Source organism: Falco cherrug, chromosome 8 (assembly GCF_023634085.1).
Source record: "Falco cherrug isolate bFalChe1 chromosome 8, bFalChe1.pri, whole genome shotgun sequence".
Lineage (NCBI taxonomy): Eukaryota > Metazoa > Chordata > Aves > Falconiformes > Falconidae > Falco > Falco cherrug.
The window spans coordinates 39,280,921-39,305,920 of record NC_073704.1 but is presented as its reverse complement, the minus strand read 5'-3'; the positions used below and the strand labels follow the sequence as shown (position 1 = coordinate 39,305,920).

Below are 25,000 nucleotides of genomic sequence, written 5' to 3'. Positions count from 1 at the left end.
ACCTTGATTAAAATTTCTGGTAGGCTGCAATAAAAATATCAGATGTGAGACTGGCCTAGCAGATCAATTATCATAATTGACAGCATTTTATTAATACATATTGAACTCCTAAATGTTTTGGACGCAAGATATCCCCATGAAAATGATCCGTAGAGAGGCAGAATGCCAGATCTGGGAAAAGAATCAAGGCTGGCTTGTCTGCTGTACAGTTTAAACAAATATTTTTCATCTGGTCTGCATATTCTATGCTTTTGTACAAATTTAGCATCTGTTTGTACCTGCATATTTTAACTTAAGAGCTTTCATGATTTTTTTTTTTTTTTAAGCTTCAAAGCCATAAACATGTATATTTATACCACAGCATTGTACGCTGGTTGTAAAGCACTGAATTAAGTCATTCTGTGCTTTAGTTTTGATTAGAATGATACAATTAGAACCTGTTATTCTACCAACTAATTACTTGTAGAATGTGACATCTGAAGAATACTACAAGATTACAAATTTAGGAATGAACTGAGAATGTGCTCTGTTTATATTATTCCCCTATCTTCAGTCAAATAATTGTCATGGAAATGGATTAATACTGGGCCAGTTTCTGTCCTCATCAAAATCTTTCTCACAAAAAATGAGAAATAAGAATTTTAATGCTTCATGTATCAATAAGATTTTAATAGCATACTTTGATCTGCTTGCCAGTCTATCACTTGATTGGCTGAGCGGCATCCATCTTCCTGAATCATCATCGACTTGTGTTTGTTTCTGGGAAATTATTTTTTTTTTTTAGTAGCTGTTGAACCATTCCTGGGTGCCTTTTGACATTTTATTTCTTACAAGTGAAGCTAAGTGAAAGATTAAAGCAGATTTTTCACTTAAATCTCAAATACTAAATTCTCTCACTTAAAAAAAAAAAAAGATTGTATGTTTGTGCTTGTCTTCAAGTAAAGAAAGGCTGGCATTTAGGAGAAGTTGAAAAGGTGAGAAAGAATCTCTATGTATATTTATTTTCGCCTGTGAAAACCCTTTGGAGGGTTAAGTCTTAACCAGGCTGTATGTGTGAATACCTGTTGCACTTGAACTAACAAATTATCAGCAAGAAACCAAGTTTGACAGGCACTGTGAGGCAGGCTGAAACATCCATGAAAATAAGCCTTCCCCCCAGTGATGGGGCTGCACTCAGCCCCTTCAAAACGCTATTTTAAGTCACTCCAAACCCCCAGTCTCACAGAAAGTAAACCGATCCATGATAAATACACAGTAAATAATTCTACACGTATCATGCTCATTTGCATGTGAATTAACCCAATTTATGGCCATAAAGGCAGACTTTGTCAGCACACAGAGAGTGCACAGAAGACGCAAACAAATAGTGAGGGTAGAGAAGAGCTGCCCACAGTTGAAAATTCGTCACATTTCTGCACCACTTGATATTAATACATGCTACACTTCAAATGAGGTTAAAACGATGATGACAGCTCAGAAGATCTGTGTGATGATAGATAGAGATAGAGATACAAGAACTTCTTATGTCTTCCTTTTGTATTTGCAGTTTCTTCCAGGTACAGCTGTCACGGTGTCCGTTAACTGATTATTTCTTTTAAATACAGGGGGAGGGGGAAAAAACCCTAAAAAATTCCCTTTGAATCACCTGACTGCTTATTAGATTCAATATAGGGAAAATCCCTTCATTTACTCCAAACAAACAGTTCTGTTTTCCACCACTCGCTGTCATGTTTAAAGTAAATAAGTTCTCATCCATCCAGCGGGGCTGAAGTCATTCGGTTGCCAGAACAAAGCCATTGTGTGAAGGTCCACAAGAGCCCTTTTCTCTCCTTCCCTTAGCAGGATCTTCCCTCTCACTGCAGCGTGCTCCCTAGCTCTGTAAAGCAACCCAGTAACGTGTGAATGCTAAAAGTGTGCATGCTTCTTTCACAGAAGAAATGAAGGAAGATTATGACACTATGGGGCCTGAAGCCACAATTCAGACCACTGGAAACAATGGTACAGGTAAGGTCTTGCATGGTGAGAGCATCACTTTGCTTCGGTATCGTCTAAGCTTAGCTGTGCATGAAGGGGAGGAGCGGCCAAACAATTTCTTTGCTGTTGCCAGTTGAACAGTTGGGAACCATCTACATAATTCTTCTGGTTTTTAATATTTCCCCCCAATTCGATCACAACGGTGCAGCAACAAGCTCATCCGGTGAGAGTCCTTGCTACCCCTCCCGTGCTCCGCGACACGCCAGCCCCTACCTCCTTTCAACTGCATCCTTGTGAGCTAATAGTTTTCAGCGGTATGTTTTCCCAGCGAGGGCGAATCTCGTATAGTTTAAAGTAGCTGGACCAAGATACAGTAGTCTTTTAATGAGAGGGACTGTACAAAGAGTGTGATAATGAGGATGGGGTGCACCCTTCTTGGCAACCCCCGATTCACATGGTGCACAGAGTAAGCTACTTCAGAAACTGAAAACATCTTTTCAGCAAGACACACATAAACCCCTTACATAGATACACAGACACACACTTTAAATGCATATTTATGAGATTATTATGTTTCTGGCTAATCTTTTTTTTTTTTTCTCCCACTTGCCACATCTCTTTCTTTCCCCTCTTCTTGGAAATCAATACATTTTGTGGAACAAGAAAGGGGACAGAGATATTTAGCAGGTATCATCTCTGAGCTCTGTAGCAAAGCAAAACAGCAAAAGGTTTCTGTTACTATTTTCTAATCCAAACCAATTCAGGGGTTTACCATGTTCTTTCCAAAGGCCACAAGGCCCCGCTCCATCCTCAGCACAGCTGAATGCCATACGACACCCAATGTTTCTTTTGCATTTTGTCACAAGTCAAGATGTTGCAGATAGCCCTGATTTACAGGGTTAAAAGTAAGTTTTCTACTGTAAGTATATTTCTATGCATTCCATTATGCGATTTAGTTCATAGGTAAAGCCCTCTACAAATATTACTGTAAAAGGTGGTACCTAAGTCTTGCAAGGATTTTATTACTCACACTTTCCTAATGTTGGTAACACCCACATAAAACCCCAATGCCTTTATTAAGTAACACAAGAAATTTACTTTGTAATTCTTGAGGGGGAAAATAATAGGAAAATAAAGCCATGTCACTGCTTTTCTCATCCATTAGTTTTATTATGCATGAAAGGAGGTGGCACCGAGGCACAATTTATCATTACGTGTATAGTTAATGATGTTGCCCTACAGAACTGGATAGATATGTATTTTAAAAGCTTTATTATTTCCAAGGGATGCTAATTAAGTGACAGATTGTGCTTAGCACTTGGAGAAACAGGACTTTAAGAGACGTCTGATTCAGAAATAAGACTTGATGGTTATCTGGATTACCATTACCAGAGCCTTTGAGGTCCCCTATCAGTGCAATGTGACTTCCTTTGCACATATTTTCCTTACCATAACAGGCCTTGACTCTTTCATACTTGCACTGTGGTCTGCTTGAGGGGGAAGACTTCGTGTCCTCTTAGCCCCTTCCCTTCCAATATCTGATGGTCTCTTCTGCCTTCTCGACTTTGGCTTCACGGCATCTCTCTGGGGGCAGGGTGCTGTCGAGCTCCCCCCAGCTCTGTCACTAACTCTGTGTGGGGTCCACGGGGTGTCCTGCTTCTTCTGAAACCAGTTTTCTGGGGGGAAAAGATAAGGGTTGCCCCTACCCAGCTTGGTGTGCTGTGGACTCGTGGCTCAGAGAGTGCTTTGCATTTAGGCGGTCTGCATTTAAAATGCAAAAGCTGCTCTGGGTATCGCACCTGGCAATTTTTTCCCTAATGTCCTGTGCAACAGTCCCACCTCTCTTTACTCCAGCTGCTCTTTGCTGTGATGGGCAGCTTGCTCAAGTAACTCTTATGAGCTGTCTAGTGCTCTGCTACCATTTAATTCACATCTTTTATCACTGAGGCGTTCCCAGCCACCTCCTTTAGGGGAGGCTGATGCCTGGGCCGCTTGGGTAGAACACCTTTCTCTAATGGCTGCGGTCTCCAAAGTTTCTTAGGAGAGATGTCAGGTTATTTAGTCATATTAAATCATCTGATAAACTAGATGCTTTTGCCGGTCTTTTCACCTTGACTATTAGGAGCTGCAGCATCCTTCATGCAGAGTGAAAACTTCTCCAGCTTGCCTGTTGCAGTGCCTGGGCTGTTATTTGAGGAGGAAAGGGAAGAGGTCAGTCCCTGAGACATTGGAGATCCTTTCTAGCTAGTCTGGGAAGTGTCCAAAGTTTTATTCTTCAGCCTCACCGTAGGCCTTAGGCCTGTCTTGAGTGTCTGGCCTCAATTTTTCCCTGCAGCTGGTAGGGGGATTTAATACTAACTAATAAAATAGCTGAGGTGAGGCTGAGACTTGACCCACTGAAAGAAGTTGGATCGGTGACTCCATCTTCAGCGAAAGCCATACCACAGTGACCTTCTGATCTCCAGGATAGCCCTTTAGGGCTTCCTACAGGTTGACACGGGCTCTGCCAGATGGACCAAGGAGGTCTTTCTCACCTAATAGACTGTGCCTCTCCCTCCTGACACCAGATCTCACAGTGCTCTATCACCTGGGCTGAGCACAGAGATAGATGATACGGTGTCAGACTCCTCACATACATCCAGCTGCAAAGTTGCTGTAGATGCACACAACAACTGCGGTGTGATTGTAGCATCATATTCATTGCAGGAGGTCATTAGCAGAGAAAGAAAACTAAAAGAGAAAATCTCTGTTATTAAATTATTCTACCATTGTCAGAGTGGCCACTTCCTAGCAGTACTGAAAAAAGAAATCTTGTTATCTATACATTAATCAACTATATTTTTATAATGAGCCATGGAGGCTTTATAGTGGAAAAGCAAAAGTAACCATCAGAGTGAAAATTTGAGTCTTTGGTCCTGCTAAATTAATTTGTAAATATTTCTAGGGATTTCTGAAACAATTACTTGGCAAAATGATGTTTTGCAGAAGGGTATTTTAAAATGTGAATGAATAAATTCCTATAGTTTATGTTATTGTACCTGTTACGGTTATTACAACTGCGATGTTTGCAGAAAACAGATTAATAAGTTTCCTGTAAACACAAAAATTTTCCTGGTTTCTATTACTAACATCTGACAAGCTTCAAGTAAAGATCTCTTAATATAATTTAAAGAAGGGGAAAAAAACCCCAAAACCAAAAACCTTTGGAGGGAGGAAAACAGAAGTAAAACTTGGCAGGTTGGAGGACAGGCCGTTTTCAGGCTGTAATCTGTGTGTACCAATGGGGGCCTCTCACTTCCTGGCTAATGAAGGCTGTGGTTTTATTAGCTTTGTTTGCGATTAAGGGCAGCTATCACCATCTCGCAGGACGAGTTCCCACACAAAATAACTGGTCTCCCAAGCTCCTCGAACCTCTCTCTCACTTTATCTTGAAAGGTCCTAAATGCCTCCAAAGATAGCTTTCCTTAATGTGTTTTATTTTTATGTGACATGGCCACATCAGCTTTTGGAGCTGAAAATATTTCTGCTCTCCAGGCTACAATAATTAATTAAAAAAAGACTTATTTGGTGAGGTCACCCGCCGTAGATTTCGCTGAAATTCTTGCCTCGCAGGAGGAGATGTGCAATGTGTGTTCCATGTCAGCCCACGAAGAATCTGGGAACATGACTTTCTGCATGGAAAACAAATTAGGGCATGGAGGGGGGAAGCAAGCTTCCCCCCCTGAAATTGGGAGAGAAACCTAATGGTTATCAGATGCGTCTTTTTAGTAACACTGAGTGAGCTTCCAGCCATGTCTGAATTGTCAGTAACATCGCTGGTGACAAACCAGATACACATGGTCATCTTTTGCTATTTATGTTAATCTGCAGTGTTGCAGCACTGGTTGTATTGTTTCAGTTAAGGATCTGTCAGCTTTTCCACTAAATCCCCTTGTTTTTAGGGGTTTATAATGTAGACATAAACATTTGCTTTAGCTCCCGGATTGCATGTACAGACATAGAAACTAAATAATCCAGAGAATTAGGAAGCCAAGGCCAGTAATATTGCAGCAGTCCTCCACAGCCTGTTGGATAAGCCTCCAGATAGACTTGGGGGCCGGGAAGGAAGAACCTCGTTTGGGTTCGAATTTGTGACTGAAGCTCCTAATATTAACTCAGGCCTTGCCCAGTGGCTAGAATCCTCACCCTATAAATGCCGTTGCAAGCTCTAACACCGCCCCCCCCCCCCCCCCCCCCTTCCCGAGCCTGCCTGGAGGAGAATGATGCATGGAGCCATCCCTTGGAGCCCTTGTCCCACCCTTTCCCCTTCCTGCTCCCATATCTCCTCTCTGGAGAAAAACTCTCTTTCCCTGCTTCACAGGTAGCATTTACTGGGTCATGTCCTGAATCTGGCAAAAAATAAACTTGCTTTCCTTGGTTCTGTTGCTCAGCCAAGAGAAGGAGCAGGGATGGGGTAGTGCTAAGCCAGCGGGTGGATGGTCTTGCAACAGTTGGAAGACCTAGGCATAGTGAGGACTGAAAAGTCAGGTTTCCAACATAAAAACTAATGTCTCAGCTTTGTTCTGATAAAAACAAAAAGCCAAAACCTTGTGCAGGTGGTGTACTTCAGTGACCACCATTTTGTTATGTTTCTCTGCCAGCAACAAAATGGAGGTAAGGTACTTGGTCATGTTCTCTGTACTCACACTCCCCTTCTCTAGAAGTTGCGCTTTTTTTTGGGAAAAAAAAAAGATGTTGTTTCTCATGCTAAGGACAAATGATAGCAGGAGTTACAGAAGGACCAAGGGAGGAGCTCTGTGGGGTTGCAGAGACTCCCTACCAACCGCTGAGATAGGAGCAGAAGTTTCCTTCCAAAACCAGGGTCCCGAGCCCTGTGCCATTTGGTCACTGTCACTAAAATACTGCAGAACAGTTGAGAAGCTGCTCAGCTCATACGAAAAATAGGGCATATTTGTCTCAGCCAGAGGATTTGATTTTTATCGGCTAAGGGGATGAGGTTTGCATAGAACAGTATCTACTTTTATTGATGATGACAAGATCAGCGCTTCAAATCAGGCGCTTTCAGGTTTCCAGTTTGCCCCAGTCAGAGGCCACGTCTCATTCTGACTGCCAGAATCACCTTGCATTTTTGTAGGAAGCCGAGGCACAGTATTTACTCATTTCTAACCACCAAGGAGCTGGTTAGTCTCTCATTTCCAGTGGTTACAAACCAGCAGAAACCTGTAGGGCCATAATCCCTTTGATTTTTGTGAGTTGACTTCATATTGCTACCTGGCATCAGTGAGAGCAGAATCATGCCATTTAATATTTTACTTTTACAAGACCTGTAGAACAGTTTATGGTGCTGCCTCATTTTCTTATTTCACCTAAGGAGAAATACATTAAAAATGTAATCAATCATAAGCTGTTCTTTTTATTTACGGTCAGTTAAAAACAAGTGTCTTTAATTCCCTGACACCAACAATCTTCCAAGATTTGTTACGAAAAAAAATAAATTGAAGAAAATTATCAACTCCTTTTTAAATATATTTATATTTTATAAATACAACGTTTCTACTTTTTATAATTATATTCATATTTGTCTTTAGGCTCGCAGAGTTTTTAAGGTCTTTTCTGTAGGCAGTGTTCATACATGGAGGGGAAAAGTATATTTTTAGTAACAGGATGTTTTGTGGTTGAGCATATATTAAGTTTCATGGATATTGCATGGACAATACAAAATTAAGTTCATATTTTAGGAAAAGAAGGAAAACTCTCTTACAGACTGTAAAAGTGGTGTTAGGCTTGGTATCCCTGTTATGGTCTAAAACATGTGGTTCTATTTGCAGAAATCTCTGAAGAAATATTTTTTTAAAAAACAATGTATTCTCCCATTGTAAGTTAATTTTTCAGGGAGGAAAAAAAAAAAAAAAAAGGAAGGTGTTGTGAGCAATTCTCTTCTTATGCCTGCCAGGAAGAGCAGCCTGAGGCAGGACCTGTCTTGGAGAAGAAGAGCTTTGGTCTTCACTACCTGCAACCACCGTCTCCAGTGCAGGGACTGTCTCAGGGGCTGTGGGATCTGGGGGCGGCTGAACTCAGTCCTGTAGGTTGAGCTGTGTTCATGCCAAAAGCTGTGGGTCCCCCAGGAGCCCCCTGAAGGTTCAGGTTCCATAGATGAAACATTACCTGCATTACCCAAGCCTCGTAAATGTCTCCTGCTGCCCCGCAGAGCCAGTGTTCTTGTTAATTTAACTGCCCACCCTTCCTTCCATCCACGCTGGTGGAAAGCTCGCATTAATTTTATTAGAAGCTGGAGCAAGACCGATGAGGGTGAGGATCCAGCTGCAGCCCCAGCCTTGTAGCCCCAGTACACCAGCTCAGCCATGTGTAACGAAGCTAAGGGACCCAAGCTCTCAGGCAGGGTGCACTCAAACCCCCTTTTCTTTTCCCCTTCTCTCCTTTTAGTGAAGAACGCAAATTGCACGTCGGACTTTGAGGAATATTTCGCCAAAAGGAAACTGGAGGAAGGAGATGGGCATGCAGTCAGCATAGCGGAGTACCTGCAGCGCAGCGACACGGCCATTATTTACCCCGAAGCCCCTGAGGAACTGTCTCGCCTTGGCACTCCAGAGGCCAATGGGCAAGAAGAAAATGGTGAGGCTGTAATTCATTTTTAGCCAGTATCCTGACCTCGTGCAGCTGTTGCAATTATAAATGCACTACATGCCTGGGTGTTTACCTTAAAAATTGAAGAACAGCTGCAGCGGCATGGAATTTCATGAGCAAAGATTGGGGCTGTAATTTCAGTGTATTGTGATTTTTTAGTCAGCAAATTTGTATTATCTGGCGGGTGAACTGAAGAGCTGAATGTAAACGGGAGGAAGGCTGCTGCTCTAGCTGGAAGTTTGGGAAGTTTCAATAGAGTATTAATGCAACAAAAGATGGGGTAGCCGGCCTATTGCTCTCTGACACCTTGATAAATAATTGGAAAAGCATCAGTAGGAAGGATTCGGTCAATGGCATGAGTAACACAATGAGCTGGGCCTGGAATGCAAATCACAAATTGATCAGGAAAAGTATTTCTTAGTTTCCCAGCCAGTGAGGTCGGTGTGAGGAGCGCTGACCGTAATTAATTTCCTAGCGGGGTCCGGAGCGGGTCCTGTGAGTCTGCCGTGGGCGTGAGCGGGTGCCGGTGCCTCCCGCCGCCGGTTGGAAGCGCCGTCCCTCCCTCTTGGGCAGCAGATTGCAGCGATTCCTCTCATACCATCCTGGGCAATCAGCCCATGAGCTGCCATTGATTTGCTGACCTTTTGGCCTGCCTCTCTTTCCCCCCCCATCCCGGGGCGCAGACCTGCCACCTGGAACTCCAGATGCCTTCGCCCAACTGCTGACCTGCCCCTACTGCGACCGGGGCTACAAGCGCCTGACGTCCCTCAAGGAGCACATCAAGTACCGCCACGAGAAGAACGAGGAGAACTTCTCGTGCCCTCTCTGTAACTACACGTTTGCCTACCGCACCCAGCTCGAGCGGCATATGGTGACACACAAGCCAGGGACAGATCAGGTGGGGGGCTGGTTTTAAGTGATTTCTTTCTGTAATAACCCCTTAGAGAAACGATATTGCTTTGATTGGCAATCATTATTAATTTTTCATGGCATTTTGAAGATGCAGATCTTTTAATGGTAATAGCTTTAATTGAGGTCTAAATGATTTTTTGATGGTCTCTTCTAATATGATTTAATAGTCTTATGTTCACGATCGAATGAGTGTGTTAATTTCTAATTTAGAAATTTTATTTGCACTTTAACTTGACTTTAGTTTCGTTTTTATGTTCCTCAAAAAGTGAATGAAACTGTAGCATTTTAATTATACATTATTAAACATCTCAGCAATTTTAATTCCATTTTTCACCTAGTTTTACTTTGCAGTGTTGCAAATAGGAGCTCCAAGACATGCTAAAAGATCCGCTAATATTTTTTCATTACTTTTTGAGTAACCTTTTCAATCACGTGAAATTACGCGTATTTTGTATAATCGTTTGTTAAACATAATTACACATTTTCAGGATAACTCTTCCTATCCTACATATAGGCTATCATTTGTGATTGTGCCACTAACGCATGCATGCACTAGAATTGTGGCATCACTGTCATTTGTATAGCCTGGCAGCGTATCTGCAATAAATCAAAGCAGGTTTTTTCCTCGAATGTGATGCATGTAATATTATATCAGTGCTGCATTTAAGGAAATGCTGCGTATCGCAAACAGGTGACTGAGCTTCCCTGGTGCTCCTAAGCAGGCTGGCGACAGACCTGTGCCACAAAACTCTTTACCTACCAGCAGAAAGTCGACTCTTGTCCTCGCCGGAGTATTACCTCTGAAAACCCGTCTCATGAAGGGCTGTAATGGAAACTCAAATGGCATGGTTAAAACTTAAATAAATAGATACCTGTGTTGTGCCATGTAATAAAGGCTTTATGCTGTATTTATTTTTCTTAAAAAACCTGAAAATCAGGATCAGCTCTATTTCTTTTGGTAGGTTTTTCTCAGCATAAGGCAAATTCAGTTAGGCAAACACACATCTAACCGCACGATTTTTGCAATTAGCATTTTTAAGAGAACCATATCTTTTGCATGATCTTAAATCAATTTAAATGATTCCAGAATGGTTTCTCCAGTTCTTTCCTTCCCATGGCTTTTCCAGTAGACAAACACATTTTCACATATGTATTTTTCCTAACCTGATCCACCGTAAGGTTCTTTCTTTTGCTTCGTATCATTAAAAACGCCAGGGGGAAAAAGGAGCAAAAAAAAACCCCGCCTGGATATTTATCCAACGTAACTGCCTGAAATTTCACATGCGAGAGCGCGCTGGTACTGGCGCATTATGAATGGTAGCTTTGGTGTTGAAAAGTCCCCTCATTTGCTCATGGCATTTACAATTAGTAAATTAAAATGATTGTATCATATTAACAGTGGCACAACTAAAGTTTATAGTAGTCCTCGGAGGGCGATGGGGGGAGGCAAAACAGCTGTTGCTGTTTGTTTATGCAACTCAGCAACATATGAGCGCGGGTCCCTCAATGGCGCGCGGCGGGCTGGGCTCTGCTTGATCTTTGAAGGTTGCTGCTGTTTGAACAAACCTCCCTGTGTCCCATGTAACACCATCTGTCTCGCCAGGAATGTGGGAAGAGGCAGCACACCCTCGCAGTTGTCATACCGTTTCGGTGCTGCCTTTCCACACCCCCCCCCCCCCTTCTTCCCCCCCCACCCCCCACCCCTTTCCCCCCCTTCTTGCTCCTGCAATAGGCTTTTGTGTCGTGGCTGCCTGCAGAAGGCTGACCTCCTACCTTGAGCATCCAGAATGGTTGGCTGCATTATTCTGAATATTCTACATTTTTTATTTTTTTTTCCCCAAATTCAAAGTCACGGGGCTTTTCTTGCTTGTTGCAAAAAGGTCAGCTGCCTTTGTATCCTTATGCCACTTTTAACTTTCAACTTTCCCTCGCCCCTTAGAAAGAGCGCTGAGGGAAAACATAGCACGGAAGGTAGCTCAGGTCTTCCCTGCTGCTCTGTGATTTTAGAAAACATTTCCAGCAGCAGCTCATGCCGAAGACACAGTCTCTTCTGCTTGATAATGAATTAAATCTTACACGAAATGCCACTAACGACAGTGTTTCTGTCTTTCCTACACATGCAGTAAACAGAATTTTTAAACAAGCCGAGTCCCACATGTTCAGAATCTGCTAGGAATATTAAGAGCCACAAATCTTCTTATAAAACAGTTTCTCTCATCGTAAGATACCTTAAAGCAACACATTTTTGATGAGAGACTTAGGAAATAATTCTAAAGCAAATATCGAATGCTCATGTGAAAGTACTTTCTCATTTGTTTCGGTTTACTGCCAACACTTTGATTTTTATTGCAACACTGATGAGACAAATAAATGTACATGCAGACCTTTTGGTCCGCTTGATAAATTCAGATCCACATTAATTTTGTTTTTGTTTTTAAGCTAGAAATTCATGGTTTCTCTTGCATAAAATTCATGTTGGTATCTTTTTTTTTTTTAATTTCTTTCCCTCCCAGCACCAAATGCTGACCCAAGGAGCAGGCAATCGCAAGTTCAAATGCACTGAGTGTGGCAAGGCCTTCAAATATAAACACCATCTGAAGGAACACCTGCGAATTCACAGTGGTGAGTAGCGGAGGTGCTGGTGTGCTCATTTGCATTTTGTTTAATTAGCTGAGTTTTAAAGACTGCTTAAAATTTACACAGTTCTGCTTCTGGCTTCTTGGAGCTACTAAGGTATTTTGTAAGTGATATCTGAGTCATCCTCATTTATCATGCTGTTAATACCACGGTCTCGCTGAAAGATTTGGAAATAGTAAAGCTTCCTGCAAATAATATAGATTGTTTGTTCGGCAGTTTGAATCCAGAAGCGTTCGCTCATTTCTGTGCAGTCGGACCCTGAAGAGACCATTATATTTTCCATAACACAAAGTCCCCCCAAGTGAAATACAGTCCATATTCTCAGATAACAAGTAAGCGCAAAGCTCCTCATGTTGAATGACTGGTGCGTTTGGGCTCTCCTGCTTGATGCAGCAGTCGGCACACGGAATGCCACTGGGCTCTGTCCAGGAACAAACCTCCAGCAATGCCGATGTGGAGGTTCTAACATCAGGACTCAGGTTCTCCTACCAAATTAATTTCCAGTGAAAATTCCTGGGTTTTGGAAGGGAAAAACCACAATCAAATTTGAACAGTCTGGAATTGATTTGACTCCCTTTGCCACAGGTTGCTTACTTGTGACTTGCAATGGTCAGTCTGGGACCAGTCTCACGCCTTGGTGGCTGTTGCCTGCTGGAGACCATGGGTCCAAACTGACCTCAAGACCCCTAGAAAGAGGAAGGTAAAGCAGTGGTGGTGTGTGGCCGTATTCATAGACTTAATATTCTCCCCACTGATCAGTCGAGTATCAAATGCGATCGCTTGCCGTTATAGCAGCAAAAATGATAATTAACATTTGGTTTTAATTATCATTTTAGGTGAAAAACCATATGAGTGTCCAAACTGCAAGAAACGTTTCTCCCATTCTGGCTCCTACAGTTCGCACATCAGCAGCAAGAAGTGTATTGGTTTAATCTCTGTAAATGGCAGAATGAGAAACAATATCAAGACGGGTTCTTCTCCTAATTCTGTATCTTCCTCTCCTACTAATTCAGCCATTACACAGCTGAGAAATAAGCTGGAGAATGGCAAACCACTTAGTATGTCTGAACAAACAGGCCTACTGAAAATTAAAACAGAACCACTAGATTTCAATGAATATAAGGTTCTTATGGCCTCACATGGGTTTAGTGCAACTAGTCCTTTTATGAATGGTGGACTTGGAGCAACCAGCCCCTTAGGAGTTCATGCGTCTGCTCAAAGTCCAATGCAGCACTTAGGTGTAGGGATGGAAGCACCATTGCTTGGGTTTCCTGCGGTAGGCAGTAATTTAAGTGAGGTGCAGAAGGTCCTACAGATTGTGGATAACACGGTTTCCAGGCAGAAGATGGACTGCAAGGCTGAAGAGATCTCCAAGTTGAAGGTTTACCATATGAAGGATTCATGCTCTCAAGCTGAGGAACAAGGAGTTACCTCCCCCAATATTCCCCCCGTGGGTCTTCCAGTAGTAAGTCATAATGGTGCCACTAAAAGTATTATTGACTATACATTAGAGAAAGTCAATGAAGCCAAAGCTTGCCTCCAGAGCTTAACCACAGACTCAAGGAGGCAGCTCAATAACATTAAGAAAGAGAAGCTGCGAACCCTAATAGACCTGGTAACTGAAGACAAGATGATAGAGAACCATAATGTATCCACTCCATTTTCATGCCAGTTCTGTAAAGAAAGCTTTCCTGGTCCCATTCCGTTGCATCAGCATGAGCGTTACCTGTGTAAAATGAATGAAGAAATCAAGGCAGTCCTTCAGCCTCATGAGAACATGGTTCCCAACAAACCTGGAGTGTTTGATAAGCAAACCCTCTTGCTGTCATCAGTACTTTCTGAGAAAGGAATGACTAGCCCCATCAACCCATACAAGGACCACATGTCTGTACTTAAAGCATATTATGCTATGAATATGGAACCCAACTCTGATGAACTACTGAAAATTTCCATTGCTGTTGGCCTTCCTCAGGAATTTGTGAAGGAATGGTTTGAACAAAGAAAAGTCTACCAGTATTCAAGTTCCAGGTCACCATCACTGGAAAGGGCCAGTGCCAAGGTGGCGCTGGCTGCCACCAACAACACTCCCACTAAAGACTCTTTGTCAGCCAGATCTCCAATAAAGCCTGTGGACTCTATAACTTCACCATCTATAGCTGAACTCCATAACAGTGTTACTAATTGTGATACTCCTCTCAGGCTAACAAAACCTCCTCATTTTACCAATATTAAACCAGTTGATAAATTGGACCACTCTAGGAGCAATACTCCTTCTCCTTTAAATCTTTCTTCCACATCTTCTAAAAACTCCCACAGTAGTTCTTACACTCCAAACAGTTTCTCTTCTGAGGAGCTTCAGGCTGAGCCTTTGGACTTGTCTTTACCAAAACAAATGAAGGAACCCAAAAGTATTATAGCCACAAAGAACAAAACAAAATCTAATAGTGTAAATTTAGAACACAACAGTGTTTCTTCATCATCTGAAAACTCAGATGAGCCACTGAACTTGACTTTTATCAAGAAGGAGTTTTCTAATTCAAATAATTTGGATAAAAGCACTAACCCAGTATTTGGTATGAACCCATTTAGTGCCAAACCTTTATACACAACACTTCCACCACAGAGCGCTTTTCCCCCAGCCACTTTTATGCCACCAGTCCAGACCAGTATTCCTGGGCTGCGACCATACCCAGGACTAGATCAGATGAGCTTCCTACCACATATGGCCTATACTTACCCAACTGGAGCAGCTACTTTTGCCGATATGCAGCAAAGGAGAAAGTACCAGCGGAAACAAGGATTTCAGGTAAATTGTTGCAACCCTTTTCTTTTAAAAAGCTTGAATTTAGTATTTTGTGATATAACCTTTACCAAAAGAAAAAAGCCCAGAGCTATATTCAACATTTCCAACAATATTAGCAGAGTTTATTTTAGTCTGAACTTGCAAAGATGCACTGCAATAGGAAAAGAAAAGGAAATTACCTTTAAAGAACCTCTGCTTGGATTAGAAGCAGGATCAATGCCTTTGAATAGGCATAACACTTACGGTTTTATTCTGTGAAGAGCTCACCTGTTTCTTATTAGAATTGTATCTAAATTATAATAATAATATTGATGATGAAGTCCATGAAAAATCCCATCCTGCAGAATAAAACCCACCAAACTTTGTAGGGAAGCTGATCTTTGCAGGGCATAACTACGTTTCCCCACGGGGAAAAGGAGCAGTGGGAGACCCCTTAGGAAACACCTTGACACTTGGACGCAAAGCTGTGTCCCTCTAAGCAGAGGTCCCTATGGCCTTGGAGCAGCTCTGTTCCATCGAAAGCCCTCAAAGCTTCCTTCTCCATGTTTTATTGTGGATCGTTCACCCACTGTGCACCGGAAAGGCGTTCTCTCTTCTCATGAATACCTGGGGGATGAGACACGTTGGGGTGTTGCTTCACCGTTGCCCCTTTCTTCAGCCCAACTACTGCCCTTCCCAGACTACCAGTCCTCTAATCCTGCCAGTCATCTGGAACAGCTTTGAAAAACCCCAGAGATTAAGCAAAATTATTTGGAGAGGTAGCAGCCAAGGCCCTTAATTGCAAACAAAGTCTTTGCCTGGACTTGTAATCTGGGTCAGCACTTCTTCCTGCCTGGGTACAACCTTCAATCCTTTTCTCAGGTGGTCCCAGAACCAACATAGGAGTAGAAAAAGACTTCACCGCTTGCGTGCCTACAGCAAAGAGCTGCTCTACAGAAGTCACATACTTTTATAGCTTTTTGCCGGACGTTTTCAGATATAATGTACAGAGTTTAGTTAAATGAGATTAACTGATTATAGATTAATAATTTTTTTTTTTTTTTTTTACATTTGTGCATGTTCCCCTATGTCCTATTATGGTCTATTAGTAATTTTACTGACTAGTAAATCTTTTATAGTTTCAAATGTGAAAATCAGGTATGGTTTTACATTACAGGCTGTAATCCTTCTTTGCACAATAGGAGCATAAATAGCACTGCACCTCCATAACAGCTGTTCCACTATTCCAATTTACAGTACATCTGCCCTCTTTGTAAATGTATTTAAGCCTATTTAATCTTCTCTAATATTAATTAGTGCAAACCTAGTCTAAGAAAACTGAACTGTGTGATAGCAAATGGAAATGTATGTTATCATGCAAGTTTGCACTCTCTTTGGATCAAGACAAAATAAATATCAAGAAATTTAATAATTTACTGATCCACATTCATTATTGCTTAATGCTGAAGGCTGTTTTAACATAGATAGAACATTGATAAAAAGTGTTATTAATATTCCCTATTTCAAATTACAAAATTAAATATAAAAATATAGCTTGAGGCCTTTAGTCGGGAGACATACATTTAAATGGATTGCATAATAATAACATTTGTACCTAAATATAAAATTCAATTAAAACCTTTCTACAGATACAGAATATATCCAAGTTTCAGTGTTTTGAAGGGAATGATCTCTCAGCTGTTGCTTACACTTACCCCTTTTAAATACTGCAATACCTTCAGCCGTCCATGAAGAGCCTCCCCTTTGCTTTTTCTGGTCCTTGAAAATATTTGGTGCTGGTATGATAAATAGTGTCCGCTTGTGTAAATCATACGATTGCAGAGTGCTCAAAGCCCGAAAGTTGGTTCGAGGCACAGAAGTGGAAGGCTCCTCATTATTCCCACAGTTCCCATCAGCTGTAGTTTCACTGTCAATGGGTTCCTAAGCTAAGAGGGACCCCCACCTTAAGCAGACATGATTTTAACTTTTCTGGGGTGGTTGATTCTTCTGTGAGAAGGAGCAGTGGTGGAAGTGGGTGTTGCTGACGAGTGCTTCCTTGGCAGGGAGAATTGCTTGATGGAACCCCAGACTACATGTCCGGCCTTGACGACATGACGGACTCTGACTCCTGTCTGTCCCGAAAGAAGATCAAGAAGACAGAAAGTGGCATGTACGCGTGTGACTTATGTGACAAGACATTCCAGAAGAGCAGTTCCCTGCTGCGACACAAATACGAGCACACAGGTAGGGCAGCTGCAGCGCCAAGAGGAGGGGTGAGCTCCCTGCTATGCTCTTCGCAGTCTTGCACAAGTACACTTGTGCAGCGAGCAGTTTGGCAGGTGCTGAGGCTTTCCACAGGGAAGGAGTAATAACTTTTGCTCAGTTCAACTTATTTTTTATTTTTTTTTAATGGGTATTGCTTGGTGAAGTGCTGTTGGATGTGATGGGGTGAGTCTTGTCAGGTGCTGAGTGCGGTGACGATGCTGGCACTCAGCATCTCACAGGATGAGCTCTCTTCAAATGAGGCAGGCTCTAGCACTCAGAACTGCAACTTGGTCAGTGCAAAGTCTGGCATGGGAAGGAAGAGGGACAGTGTATTTCTTGTTTCTTAGACACTATCTGACCCTGCACCATTTAATCCAATAGAAAAACTTCCACTGACGTTAGCAGCACAAAAGCTGGCTCTGGCCAAGTTATCTGAAAATAAACAGCTCACGGGGGTTGTTCTCGCTGTGATTTTGTGTGCCAGCAGTACAAGCAGGTTGCATTTCACTTTTTCACTTCTCAGTTAATGCCCAGGGAAAGTTTCCTCCTTTTATGAGTAGGAACTGATTTTTGTCTAGTTCAAGGAAGCTTGCCAAAGCACACCGTAGATTGTCAGTTTAAAAAATATTTTGGTTTGAAAAACCCCTCCATCACACCTATGCTGGCTGTGGTTCCCTTGCAGGCAGTGCTCTCTTCCCCACTCTCAGCCAGGATAGGCATGAGCCCAGAGGTGGAGAGGTCTCCGAGGGGGACACATCGGCTCAGCACATTTCAGTTAGGGGAAAATAGGACTGGAGCTCCCCAAATGATAGAGATATCAGGTTATGTTAGACAAAGGGAATGTGAATTATCAAGTGAATTATTGTGGAGCAAGACATAAACCAAACTCCAACATCCTAGAGTTAGAAAAAGCTTACTCAGGAGGAAACTTTCCTTAACTTTGAAAGCTGAGTCCCACTTCAGGAAATGAAGCAAGTCACATCATCCTTCAATCTCACCATGTGATGGTAAAAAACTTATACCTCTCTATTAATACATCTTCCAGGCTGCACATAACCATTTGACATTTCACATATGAAAAATTTACAATTCAGAAGTGGACCGTGCCTTTTAAAGAAAATTCTTTACTTTGTTATTTTACCTTCTTATTCTTTTCTTCCAAATTTTAAGCTAATCCCACACAGGAAAATAAAAAAGGAAGTTAAAATACATGTAGGATTAGGAGAGAAAATTAAAAGCAACATTTTGGACTAGATCGGTTAGTTCATTGGTGGAATGTGCTTCCCACTACATTATTCAGATCAAATTGTTTATTCAGTAGAAGAAGCTTTGAAGGCTTTACGTCCCTGCACCTTTCCTCTCCTGAATGATTTTATTACAGCCATCTGCAAACATTATGGTTTACTACGCTACTACCGTAAAGCTCTTATGTTAGAACTGGCCTTCATATATATCGGGATCTGGACATATGGTTGAATCCCATAAAGTTGGTAGTCCATAAGGTCGACAGACATATGGTTGAAAGGCTGAAAATTTGACAAGCTGAAATGTGTGCAATCACCTTGATTTGCAAAATAAACTGCATTTGTAAAAGCAAAAATATGTTCTGGTCTTTAAGTAGCATGGGAACCTACTGCCTAGAAAAATACCACACAGCTGCAGTGTAGGGACTTTCTCCTTCTTCTCTGCTCTGCCCTTTCGGGCTTCTCAACTTTACGTCCATCAGCTTTATGGGAGTCAGCCTTATGATTCAGAACGTGTATATGGTGTCATATTTAATATGCTAGAACTACGGCACATCATCAAGCTCGAGCGCGGCACTTAGAGACAGGAAGGATGGTCTTGTGGCAGAGGCACAGGCACTGAGGCTAAGCGCGCCGGGTGCTCTTCTGCCTTGCCACAGACTTCCTCTGCAAATTTCAGCAAATTGCTTCATCTTTCTCTCACCTTCGCCCATCTTTGAAATAGAGGGAAATGATACCAGCCCGCCTCTCCAGGGTGTTGTAAATCTTAATTCATGCAGGCTGAAATCCTGTGATGCAACTCGCTATACAAAGTGTGAAGTATTATTAAGGACGCGTTTGCTTTCGTGGAGCCTCTGCGCGTCACGCTAACATTGGAGGTGGTTGGGAGCGCCGCAGACCTTGGCTGGGCTAGCCTCCATAACTGATTCACAGCCTTCAGGAGGCACATTTCACTGGGGCTTTGGCTAATGGCTTAGCATGCATCTTAAGTGAATTTCAAATTGAATTGATAGTTTTGGAAAAAACATTAATGACATAGGTGCGAAACTGCACTCCGTGTTCAGTGGAAGGAATCGTATTGAAAGTAACAGCATCTTCTGCATTTGGGGTCATTGTAAGAGTAGGGCCACATTTTTCAATCAACTTTTTGAAACCTAAAGAAGAGAAAAAGCTGGTTTTCTGAGTGTGCTGCTGTTTTCTGACTAGCTGATCACAATCCGTTGTTACTTCATAAAGACATATTTTAGGAGGAATTGGAACACTTCCTGTATTTCCTGGAGAAGCACAAATAGTGGATGTTGTTTATGCTGATGTCTTTTTTCCTATGTAAAAAAATACGTGCTTTTTAGGTCTTTTTTCTGATATTTGAACAATCAGATTTTTGTTTGTTATCACTTCTCATGGTCCGCACACCTACTGCAACCTATGCCAGATGGTTAAAGAAGTCAGAGAGAGGACACATTCCTGTTTTGCAGCCCCTAAAGATTTACCCCAGAGAAATTATTTAGAGCAAAAAATAACATTGACAGGTAAAACTACATGAGCTGCCTTAATCACGTGCTACACCAACTGTTGTAAAGGAGAAAACAGGGATGTCACAGGTATTGCAGTGGAGCCAAGTTCTGTGCCAAGGAAGGAAGAAGAATGGGATTTGGCCAGTTCTTTGTGTCAATCTGAGAACTTTTGGTAGGACCATGTGGTTGCAGATCAATGAGCTCTGTGATTACCTCTGTATGCCACGTCTGCCACAGCTTGAGCACAGCAGAAAAAGGGGCCTAAATTTCACAATCCATTGTCTTTCATTTATGCAGTATTAGCAGTATTCTGCAATAGCTTCTAGCTTCATATGGACAAGGAGAATTTATTTTATTACTGTAATGAGAGAATTACGTTGGTTCTAGCTGATCTGAAATTTAGTGTAGAGGTCATTGTTTGTTGCAGGAACAAATTCTGCCATGTTAATTTTGGGATGCCATTTAATTTTAAAAGAAGTTACGTGTGCCTCTTGGAGTTTGAGCTTCACAAGGTCCTACTTCTTTAAAACCAGGGGATGCAGCACTGTAATTACGGTGCAGAGCGTGGCAGGTAGCACGGGAATTAAGTGCTCACATTATTTTCCTGTGAAGTCTTATGAACTTTGGTCAGGCTGAAATTAGTTGAGCAGATACTGCGTGCGTCTAATCTCAGCTTTCTCCAAGCTGCTTAGCACAAGGTTCAAGACACTTTCCTTACTAAAGGTGAAGAAGATGGTTGCCTTCATGGCAAAGCATGTGGTGAGCACAAAGATCTTTGCATTGCAGATAAGGAGGGAAAACAGCAGTAGGTAAGTGAGCAGGAGAGCAAACAGAATGGAGCATCTAGAAACAGAAATATCCTGGCTCCTGGGTAGAAATCCAGCCTGCCAACGCTGCATTGGGCTGATTCAGGAGTAAGGTGAAGGTTAGTGTTTGTTCGGATGTTGTCAACGCCCATGTCTGCTACACACCAGCTTTATCGTAGCTTCACAAGGAAACTTGCAGCGTGCCTGCTCTGCAACAAAAGCTGGAAACAGTTTTTCAGAATCCTACCTAGAAATTTTAAATCCTTTCATTGTTGTTCTATATTACATCATATTCTATTTTATTACTTGTGTGGGCTGCTGAGGGCCTCATAGCTGTGCTAGTGCTTTCATCCTTTCCTTTTCCACTGTATATTTTATTAAGACCTTTTTTTTATTTTTGTAGCTTTCATGCTGATGCAAGCACTAGTTTTATTTCCAGATTGATTCTGTAAACTAAATATTGTTCTTGAGCCTGGTAGCAAATCATCTCTCTTTGGCTAGTATTTTGAATTCCCAGCTCAGGAGTTTTCTTTATTTAGAGCTTGATTCATAAAAAATTTACATGCTATTTAAAGATTATTTTTTCTTGCTTTACTCTGATACAAGTTTAGAATTCCCTATTTTACACTGAGATAAAGAAAAAAAAAAGGGATATATTCTAGGCTTGTGAAATTTGCTCTGCAGGCAAGGTCTCCCATTCAAAACGGAACAGGTGCAGCTTGGGCAATTATATATAAATTGCATTTATCTTGCACCTTTGACCGCTTCGCTGTGCTCTGGCCTCTAATCCATCTCCATTGGGACTACATCTAACATCCAAACCCCCAAGCAGCTTCAAAAGATCTGCCTTTAAAAAATATAAACAAACTGTCACAAAAATGTTTCCTTCTTTCCTCCAAAGAGTGGGATTTCTGTTTGGCCCCCTCCCATAGAAAAAAGACCCACTTGCCTTAGGCAAAGGATGGGTGATATTTAGTCTGGGACCAGTGATGGCTTATGATCTGATGTCTTCTGACTTCTATACCACTGCAAATGGGCAACACACAGCTTTTCAGTCACAGACCTTTAGCCCAGGAAGATTGAGATATACTTACTGTTAGAGATTTCTTTGTTGTTGTTTTGCTTTAACAGAAATGCAATTTTAGAGACTTTGCAAAGAGATTAGTTATAATTTCCCCTCTGTAAATTGAGCACAAGCCCCTGTGGAAACCTCTTTTTGGAAATGATGGGATGAGAAAAAGCCTAAACACTTCCTTTACATATTTGAGAGAGATTTATCATTTAGTTTCATTTCAGTGAGAAGCCACTTCACTGTGGCTTCTACATCATGCATCCACCTGATGACACACAAGTGTTTTTGAGCCCTCCTGTGAGCTGCCTCTCTCCTAACTCCATCCCACATGGATGACACAGATCATCTCATATGAGACTGGGTAAAACCTGGGAGGTGGGGTGTTCGCATCTGCTTCCTTTCAACCCATCGCCATCTCATGACATTGCATGACAACGTTCTTACTGTGTGATAGCTAAATAGATGATAAAGCATCCAGGGCTACCTACAGTTGTAGGTTCTCCCCATCCACCTACAATTGTAGACTTCTCCCATCCACCTACAGTTGTAGGTTCTCCCCATCCACCTACTGTTGTAGTTTCTCCCCATCCACCTACAATTGTAGACTTCTCCCCATCTGCCTACTGTTGTAGTTTCTCCCCATCCACCTACAGCTGTAGGTTCTCCCCATCCACCTACAATTGTAGACTTATCCCCATCCCCAGTATAAAATACCTATACTTCAGCTTTATTTTATGACCTACTAATGCATTGTAAGGATTAGGCACTCCTTTTAAATGGCTGAAATACTGAGTTTTGAACACAGGGGAAAAAAATAATTCTTCTGCAAATGTTTGGAAACCTGATATATTTAAAAACATATTTCAATTAGTGTTGTAACAGCTGCATGCTGCACACTGCTAAGGTATGTTGTGTGGTGTCTGAACAAAGAACTTTGCTCAAGCTGTCATGTTCCCTCAGATCAAAACTGAGTCCTTGATATGATGGAGTAGACTCAATAGCTCTAGTATAGCCTTTTTAGTAATAATACAAATTAATATGAATATATGAAGCATTTTAATCTTCTTGATTCTAAATTAATTTATAAGATATGGATGATTTCCTGCCAGGCTACCTCTGTGCTGGCTGGGGGAAGGCACCAGGTAGCACGAACAGGAGGTGCAGTGTTGAACCAACACCACGTGCAAAGGCTGAGCAAAGCAGGCAAAGACTGAGGGACAAGCACATCACCCAGCCTTGGGGAAGGGTGGGTGGAAGCAAGTTGGGATAAGCAGTAGAAGTGGTTGACTTCTTTTTGAGGAGAAGGAAAGTGCTAGGCAGCTGGATGGAGCACAGTGGTGGGGTGAGAAGGGTGTAGTGGGCATCAGAGGTAGTATGCATCAAAAAAAAAAATCAGGAAATCTGAAGTAATGGAGAAGGAGCGGTGCTATGGAGAACTGGAACAAGACAAGGGTTGGGCTCATCAGCGTTAGGGAAAAGTAAGTCAGAGGGAGGGACTGAGAGAGCGTGGGTGGTTCAGTGAGGAGAAGGACACAAAAAAAGGTGACGAGGAAAAGCAGAAGGTCTATGAGGAACAAAATTAGCAACTATGGAGATACTAGCAAAGGGACAGTAGCGTGGGTGGGCTCAGCAGAACAGCTGGGACGAGGCAGGGATGCAGGCAGGCCTATCTGGTGCATCCAGCTGGGCAGCTGGTAGCGTTGGGAAAGCTCCCACCTCACCTGGGAGGGTTTTCTAGAGGCGCTGAGGTTGCAGGAGCGCTTAGGTTGAGAGTGCTTTGGGATTTAAAGCTAATTTGAGTAAGTGACTTGACTGTGCTAAAATTTCCCGAGCTAAGACTGCAGGATTTCCCCATTGTGGCAAAATCTGTGCTCCACATCACAGGGAGCTGCCTCCCGGCTCTGGGCTCAGTGCACCCCCAGGTCAAGGCTGGAGGTTCAAAGCCAAAGTACGCGTACAGCTCAAAGCCCGGAGATTTCTTCAAGCCTGGCTTTTAACCAACAGGTTAAATTGGCAGAAATGCATATTTAGGAAACAGATCATAAAAGCAATACTGCTATAATTCGATATATCAAGCCTGAATGTTCAATTTCACTTTAAAGGGAAGTAAAGAAAAAAATGAAACCCTGTATGTGTGCAAGCTTAGGAAACTCTCGTACAAAGAAATGTAGTTTGAGTTCCAATTTTGAAGCATCTGCTGATTTCCCTGTCACTTGGGTTATTCTATCTGTGGTTTCTCCTACATTTTCCTTCCTGCCACATCTCCCCTTCATTTCATAACATACAATTTTTGGCTTCCTTGAGCTTTCGTTAATCACACCTTATTAAATGTGAACTTTCACAGTGGGACTTGAAGGTAGCTGTGACTAGATCGGGCAAAAAAAATTAACATATTCCTTGGTATTCATTCTTCACAACTTTGCTATGGAAGGGAAATTTTTTTTATGCCCGACTTTCCCTGCTTTCAAGTCCCAGCAGTGACTGCAGAGGAAAAGAAAGCTGATCAGGTTCATAAAGGAGCAGCCTGAGTTTTCCTGGAAGCTGAGATCCTTCAGTGGTATGAACAATTTTTTTTTTTCTGCTGGATTTCCTTCCACGCCGGTGCTGCTGGTAACGGTCTCCCATCTTCCCAGCCCTTTGCTCTCAGCCGGCATTTTCTTGCCAACCCTCCATCGTACTCTTCCTCTCCCTGTGCTTGCTGCTTTAAGAATTAACAACCCCCCCACACTTCTACAACTTAAAGGATAGGAGGGCTCTGGTGTGAAGTTTATTCCTGTTCTGGTCACGTGCCACGTTAGCTAAGTATGATAAATACGCTGGAGGAATCAGGCCAGTTCAGTAATAAGTTCCTAACAATCTGCTCTAGCAATAAGACATGCAAAGCAGGGCTCCACATTTCAGGCACCAAATACCAGCATTTTTATATGTGTAAAAATAGCATGAAATATAAAATAATGACCAATTGGCACTGTATCTGCCTGCATGGTTGCACCACTCTGGAACATTTAGTTGAATGACATAAAGATTATAATTTGACATTTCAAAAATAAAATAAAAAAAATCTGGCTGAAGGTACTAATGTTTGATTTTATTTTTTGCCTTCTGCAATCTAAGTTTGGTGATCGGTCTTCACTAATTCCAATCTTTGC

The 25,000-nt window shown here is 42.1% G+C and overlaps 1 protein-coding gene and 1 long non-coding RNA gene across 7 annotated transcripts in view; one reads left to right on the top strand and one right to left on the bottom strand.

The window, feature by feature from the left end:
• Nucleotides 1-25,000, top strand: part of ZEB2 (zinc finger E-box binding homeobox 2) — a 115,868-nt gene that overhangs the window by 87,724 nt on the left and 3,144 nt on the right. For 5 of the 6 annotated variants that reach the window (XM_005433172.4, XM_055718599.1, XM_014285597.3 and 2 more), the window contains 6 exons: nt 1,933-2,004; nt 8,419-8,607; nt 9,303-9,517; nt 12,045-12,153; nt 13,005-14,974; nt 17,014-17,194. In XM_005433172.4, coding sequence (XP_005433229.1) covers nt 1,933-2,004; nt 8,419-8,607; nt 9,303-9,517; nt 12,045-12,153; nt 13,005-14,974; nt 17,014-17,194 — 2,736 coding nt within the window. The remainder of the gene's footprint in view (nt 1-1,932; nt 2,005-8,418; nt 8,608-9,302; nt 9,518-12,044; nt 12,154-13,004; nt 14,975-17,013; nt 17,195-25,000) is intronic. The other variant, XM_027814773.2, reaches the window with a different exon arrangement.
• On the bottom strand, nt 20,114-23,762 carry LOC129736642 (uncharacterized). The gene is made up of 3 exons (XR_008733554.1): nt 22,526-23,762; nt 22,417-22,443; nt 20,114-22,362 (listed from the first exon to the last, which is right to left on the bottom strand). It is a non-coding gene; the product is annotated as an uncharacterized LOC129736642 (long non-coding RNA).